Source organism: Orycteropus afer, unplaced genomic scaffold, assembly GCF_000298275.1.
Source record: "Orycteropus afer afer isolate SDZICR_OR568_19922 unplaced genomic scaffold, OryAfe1.0 scaffold00181, whole genome shotgun sequence".
Taxonomy (NCBI): domain Eukaryota; kingdom Metazoa; phylum Chordata; class Mammalia; order Tubulidentata; family Orycteropodidae; genus Orycteropus; species Orycteropus afer.
In genome coordinates, this window is record NW_006921768.1 from 3,332,443 (window position 1) to 3,339,804 (window position 7,362).

General features: G+C 38.9%; 1 protein-coding gene across 1 annotated transcript in view; it reads left to right on the forward strand.

Annotated features, from left to right (window-relative positions):
* Positions 1-7,362, forward strand: part of TRAM1 (translocation associated membrane protein 1) — a 45,816-nt gene that overhangs the window by 27,474 nt on the left and 10,980 nt on the right. Inside the window, exon 10 of the mRNA XM_007947346.2 lies at positions 1,174-1,331. Within this exon, the coding sequence (XP_007945537.1) occupies positions 1,174-1,331 (158 nt within the window). The remainder of the gene's footprint in view (positions 1-1,173; positions 1,332-7,362) is intronic.

The window sequence follows — 7,362 nt, forward strand, 5'->3', positions numbered from 1 at the left end:
GCCTCCTCCTTCCCCTCCTCCTCGCTTCATTCACCTGTCTAGCAGCCAGGCAGCCATTCAGTCCAAGTGCAGGACAGATAGCACCTGTCAAGGCTTCTCTGTTCCTGCTACAGGCATTGATGGTGCCAGCCAGATCCAGGGTGTGCGGTCTTCTGGCTCCCGGCAGCAGCAGCAGGTGCACATGATCAGGAAGTAGCTGCACCATGTAGCTGCAGTGGCAGCCAGGGTCCCCACTGCCAACCACACTCCCAGTACCTGCAACCTACTCCCTGTCCAGTCCTTAGGGCCACCTCTTCAGGAGCCCTTGCCACACCTATACATGTGCAAAGTCCTGATCCAGCTGCCAGTGCAGCCCCTGCCTGGCCCATCCGCATGTCCAGCAAGGCCAGCTCCTTTATCTAGTGGATACAGCTCTCAGCTCTCAGGCATTGTCCAGTGGGCTCCCTTAAGGTTTTAGCATAATTGGCTTCATGAGGATTTAACTATACAGATTGTACAAAGACTGCCTGTATATAATAATGGTGTTCACAGAGTGTTCAAATTGCATAATATCCTATTTCACAGAATGTATCGTGGACATTAAATAATGTATACTTTTATATATTATCATTTTCTCTATGATGTGGATCATCCTAGAAGCAAAGAGATAAATATGGAGGTTTGGGAAAATGCTCATTTGATGTGGTTTAAAATACCTGTTTTAGTTCCATATGTAGACATATGTAGAAAATTGAAGTATGAAAGCATTTATTTAATTTCTGGGATAAATTATTAATGGAATAATTACTTATTAACATAATGTTGTAGGCAGAATGGGAATTTCAACATTAATTTCTTTATGTATTTCATTCTTGTTTTAAAAAAAACATGTTTTCGTTTTATTCTGGCAACCTCAGTGTTACAAATGATTGAAAATAAAAGACTGAGTCAGTCATCCATAGTAATTCAGAAAGGAAGTTAGAATATCAGTCCCTAAAATTAAAAACCTTCATTTCGTTCCCGTTTTAAAAAAAAAAAAAAGAGTTGGAAAAAGCAATTATTTCAGAAGATTAGCATGGCTGAACCTATAATGTGTTTAATGATTTCTTCTTAAATAGGGAGGTATTCTATTTAATTTCTATTTGGCATTGTGTTGGTGCACTCTGATTTTTCTTTCTTTCTAAATGTTCTCAGAATTGCTGTTCTGGCATCTATTTGTATTACTCAAGCATTCATGATGTGGAAGTTCATTAATTTCCAGCTCAGGAGATGGAGGGAACATTCTACTCAAGCACCAGCTGTGAAGAAGAAACCAGCAGTGACTAAAGGCAGGTCTTCTAGAAAAGGAACAGGTTTGTATTCAGTAGATAATGACAAATTCATGGAAGTAAAAATATTTTTAAAAAATTATGGGGTCATACTTGTTTTCAAATCTTAAAAAGACTATCTTGTTCTAGTTTTTAACAAAATTAGAGGCAAAATGATCTTATCCCTTGCTACAGTTGGGTGATTCCCCTTAAAAGCTGTCCACTAAATTTCTGTCACATAATTTTTCTGTGCTTGGTTACTTTGAGCCATTGCAGATCAGCATGTATGGACAGCTATAGTGAATGACTAGAGTAGGATAGTTTTTGTTTTTAAGCACTTATTCATATTTAAAAACAAAACAAAAACCCTTTGTCTCTGCCCTTTTGTCCCAAGTGGAACAACTTTTTCCATAACTTCTGCCTGCTTGATCCTTTATTGTTAAGCTTGCATCTAACCTTTCTTCCTTCTGGCTTTTGATTGAAAATGCACTGACATTGTAGTTCATTTTTTCAACATGTGTGTGGTCGTATTCTTGGAACTGCAACATGAGGACTTCAGTTTTAAAAACACGTCAACTCTGATTTACTTCTTAATATCTGATAGTTCTCCAGGCCTGGTTCATTTTTAAATTTGTCTTAGCGATCTTGGTCCTTTGCATTTTCCTATGAATTTTCGTACCAACATGGCCAGTTTCCACCCCCCAAAAAAGGTTTACCAGGATTTTAGATTGAAATTAATTAAATCTGAAGATTAATTTAGGGGAATATCAGCTTTATGTACCTATAATTATAATATTAAGTGTTCATGTCAGCGTTTTTTAGTATATTCACAGAGAGTGGTATGATCACCACTACTTAATTTCAGAACGTTTTCATAACCACAGTAAGAAATCCTATACCCATTGGTAGTCACTCTTCATTATCTTCTTCCCTTAGCTCCTGGCAACAACTAATCTATTTCTTGTCTCTCTGGATTTGCCTTTTCTAGACATTTCATATACAGTCATGCACTGCATAACATCCATTTGAGCAATGTCTAATGACATACATATGCATGGTCCCATAAGTTTATAATAGCATTCAGAAATCCCAGTTGGAGATCAGGACTTACTGAATGCAGCAGCTTCCCACACACAGCACATGTGTCTCATGTTTCTTGCATACAAAGTGATTGTGCTGCCAGGTGTATAATGGTACAGTACATATGTAACTTACACATATTTCTTGATAGTCATAATAAATGCCTATATTACTGGCTTACATATGTACATACTTTCTATCTAAAAATTTTACCATGTAACAGTGTATGCTTCAACTTGTAGATAACAACATCTAATCCCATGTATCACCCATCTCTTGAGTGTTACTCCTCTGTTTAATTTCTTTCACAGTATTACCATGAAGTGTATCATGGCTCCCAAGTGCAGCAAAATCAGTGTTAGTGATAGCAGAGCAAGAGGCAAAGGAGAAATATCTACTGGGAAGTGAAACAAAAGGTTATTAAACAACACAGAGGTTGTTTTTCAGTGAAAACTTATATAACTCAGCCATTCCACTTATAGAACCAAAAACCAAACGCACTGCCATGGAGTCAATTCCAACTCATAGCAACCCTTATTGGGTTTCCAAGGCAGTGAATCTTTATGGAAGTAGATTGCCTAGGCTTCCTTCCACGGAGTGGCTGGTGGGTTTGAACTGCCAGCTTTTTGTTTGGCAGTCAGATGTCTTAGGCACTGTGCAACCAGAGCTCCTTCTAGTATATTTAAAAAAAAAAAAAACCTCACTGCCATCGAGTCGTTTCTGACCCCTCCTTGGGTTTCTAAGGCAGCATCTCTACAGAAGTAGATTTCCCGGTCTTCCTTCTGAGGAGTGGCTGGTGGATTTGAACCACCAACCTTCTGATTAGCAGTCAAATGCCCTTAGCATTACACCACAAGAGCTCCTTCTAGTATATAGCCAAGAGAAATGAAAGCAAATGTCCACATTAAAATTATCTAATCTGATGGAAGGTAGAAAATCAGTGAATACTGTTGCTTGCAATATAGGCATGTTGCATTTGATAATTACGGTGATCCTGAAAAGCAAAGAAAAAATTTCTAAGCTGAGAAAGGGTCAGCTCCACTGCAAACTACAACACTAATGAAAATGCAACAGGGACTTATATCACATATGGAGAAATTTCTCATTGGGAACCAAACACACAAGCTAATTCCTCTCAGCATGTTGACAATAAATGCTAAGGCACAAAGCTTGTTTGAAATGCTTAAACAAAAACCAAGAGTAGACTACAAAATGGTGTTCACATAACATCCAAATCATGTAATGTCCTGTTTTACAGGATGTATCGTGAACATTTAGCAACTCATAACTAATTGGAATGATATAAGATAATGACTTTTGTCTCACTTGTTTCACTTAACATAATTTTTTAAGATTCATACTTCTGGTAAGATGGAGGAATAGGCAGACAAGTGACATAGACCCTCTTAAAGAAAGAAAGAAAAACCAATTGACAGAGATACAGAAGATAATCCTAGAGCCCTGAGCTTTGAAAGGAACTATACAAAAGTGGATTAGGCACCAACTAGTGGAAAAATCTGAATGAAAACAGTAAGTACTGAGACGGTCAGAAGAGCTGCAGAATGTCAGCTACTCTGATGGGACCAACAGCCTGAATATTTCCAAGTGGTGTTGGGACCTGAGAATTGACCTAAAGTCACCAAGGGCTGCAGGGAGAACTGGTAGCCTATGACTAGGAAGGGAAACAGCAGGGAGGAAGACAGCCTGAGCTGTTGGCTTTCCACTGTCTGGAAGGCACAGCCATTTTGATTGTTTACATGTGGCAACCATTTTGGATTTTAAAGTGACAGCATTCTCATTTGGATTCCAGGGAACTAAGAATAAGCCCTGTTTGCCAAGGTCAGCATGGACATATGAGAGGCTGACAACAGGAAAGGAAAGAGGTGGTGAGTGTATAAGTGCTGTCAACCAGTGAATAGAGAAGCACAGCACAGTACCCTTCTTGCGTAGATAACATACAAAGAAAACGAAAATTGTGCGCAAGTCACTCCAACATACAATCACCAACTAAATAAAAACGTCACAATGCCTTGGAGACAACATAGTATCACAGTCCACACAAAGAAACAAGATACACCAGGAGAAACAAGTGACCAGGATACAGACCCAAAACACATCCCTGAGGAGGATGCAGCACTGGAACTCCCTGATAAAGAATTCAAAAGAATTATATTTAGGTGGTTCAATGAATTGAGAGACAGACCAAGAAAAACACTGACAAAATTGAGGAAATTTTTTGAAAGACAATAAAAGAACAAAATGACTAAATGAATTAAAAATGATACAGAATCTACACACACAAATCCAGAAGATTAATACTAAATTTTCAGAAATAGATAGGACATTGAATGGGCAAAGGAGCAGAATTGAATCAATGCAAGCCAGAATTAGTGAGATTGAAGGCAAATACCTGAACACTTCTTTGGCAAGGGATCAATCAGAAAAAAGATCAAAACAAAATGAAGTAAGCCTAAGGTTCATGTGGGATACCATCAAAAGGAATAACCTACGTGTAATTGGAATTCTAGAACAGGAGACAAATAAAACCACAGAGAAAGCTTTCAAAGATCTGTTGGAAGAGAATTTTCCTGGTATGATGAGAATATATCCATTCAGGAAGTCCAATGAACCTCAAACAGGATAGACCCCGAAAGAAAATCACCCAGACATATCATCAAACTTACCAAAACCAAAGACAAAGAATCATGAAAGCAGCACGGGAAAAACGAAAAGTTACCTACAAGGGGCTCGAATTTCTTGGCAGAAACCATGCAGGCGAGAAAACGATGGGATGGTATATATTAAACCCTGAAAGACAAAATTTTCCAACCTAGAATTATGTACCCAGCAAAATTGCCCCTCAAATATGATGGTGAAATTAGGACATTGCCAGATAAACGGAAATTAAGGAAATTTTTTAAAACCAGATCAACCTTACAAGAGATGCTAAAGGGAGCCCGTTGGACAGAGAAGCAACAATAGCGAACAACAACTGACCATTAACACACATGATATAACCCAGAAACCAACCCAGCTATGGAAGTATCCAAAGCAAATAAGCCTACAAGATTGTGAAAAGGGAACCAGAGACATCAATTGACAAATGAGGACAACTACAAACCAAAAAGAGGGAAAAAACTGTGTCATTACAGAACTTCTAGATGGTAGGGAAGTCAAGACAACTACAAGATAGAATGGACTATTCTAAACTTGGGAAGAAAACTATAAATCATAGGGTAACCTCAAAGAAAAATAATAAACCTTCACATCAAAATAAAAAAGAGGACCAACACAAATGTTTAGCAGATACTAAAACAGTAGCAACGAAGGAAGTGATAACACAATTCATAAACAAAACGAGCTCAGCAGTAGCAACTGGGATCTTAAAAACTTGCAAGCAGCCATCTAGATGCATTGATGGATCTCTCCTTATCCAAAGCAAAGAAGAATGAAGAAAACCAAAAATTCATGGAAACAATTAGTCCCAGTGACTGGTACACCATGCAATCTGTAGCCTATATGAGTATGGGACCAGAAGAACTAGATGGTGCCCAGCTACCAATGTCAACCACTCAGAGGGAGATCTATGGAGGAGATCCTGGGTAGAGAGGAAGAACAAGGTGGAACAAAACTCAGAATCACTTGGAGAAAAAAAAGGGGGGGACCAGCTTTGCTGGTCTGATAGAGCCTGGTGGAACCACTGAGACTATGGCCCCTAACTGCCCTTCAGGTCTGGAATTGAACCCACACCTGTGGCTTCCAGCCAAACAAAAGACAGGCATTTGAGTTGGACATTTACCTGAGGTAGATACACTCCTTGGAGAGAACAATCATGGGAGAAAGAAGGGCTGTTTATGCACAGGGAGACAGCTCAGGGGGCAGGAGTGCATGGAGGGATGGACACAGGGAAGAGGTAACTATCGGGGAAGTGGGAGGGGAGCTGCTGCATTGTGGTAAATTGTAGTCAATGTCATGAGACAAAATGTATGTGAACTGCTGTATGGAAAGTGAATTTGCTCTGTAAATTTTCACCCAAATCAAAATAAATAAAGAGAGAGGAGAGAGAAAAAAAATGAGCTCAGCATAGAAAATTATATGGAAGAAATTGACACCGAAAAAGCACATAACAAAAATGACAGCAAAAAATTCATATTTGCTGTTAATTACATATCTGGCAAGGGACTTATCGCTAAGATTTATAGAAAACTCCAACGCCTCAACAGCAAAAGAATTAACAATCTGATTGAAAAATGGGCAGAAGACATGAATAGACACTTCACCAAGGAGGATATTCAGGTGGCCAGCAAATACATGAAGAGATGCTCATGATCATTGGCCATCAGAGAGATGCAAACCAAAACAACAATGAGATAACCATTGCACCCCAGCACTGATGGCAAGGTTCAATGAGACAGAAAATAGCAAATGCTGGTGGCAATATGAAGAGATTGGACCTTTTATACACTGCTGATGGACTGTGAAATGATACAACCACTGTGGAAAGCAATATGGCTATTCCTTAGAAAGGTGGAATTGGGGATACCATTTGACCCAGTGATCCCTTTACTAGGTATATATCCTAGAGAGGTGAGAACCAGCACAGATATATGCACACTCATGTTCATCTCAGCACTATTTACAATGGCAAAAATGGTACATACACATAATGGAATGCTATGCAGCACTAAAGAATAATGTAGAATCTGCAAAACCCTGCATAATATGGATGAACTTGGAGGACATTATGCTGAGTGAAATAAGTCCATCGCAGAAGGACAAATACAGTATTAGTTCGTTGTTGTAGAGGGTCAAGGAAAGGTTTATATGTTGAGGGAAACTTTCTTTGTTGGTTGCCAGAGGTGGGAGAGGAGGGGAAGGAACACTGCAAAAAAAAAAAAAAAATGCACTGACCTATGTCACTTTAGTTTTGTGTATTTCACTGTCCATAAATTATATTAAAATGCATTTTTATGCACCAACAGCAGAAGAGAAGCCA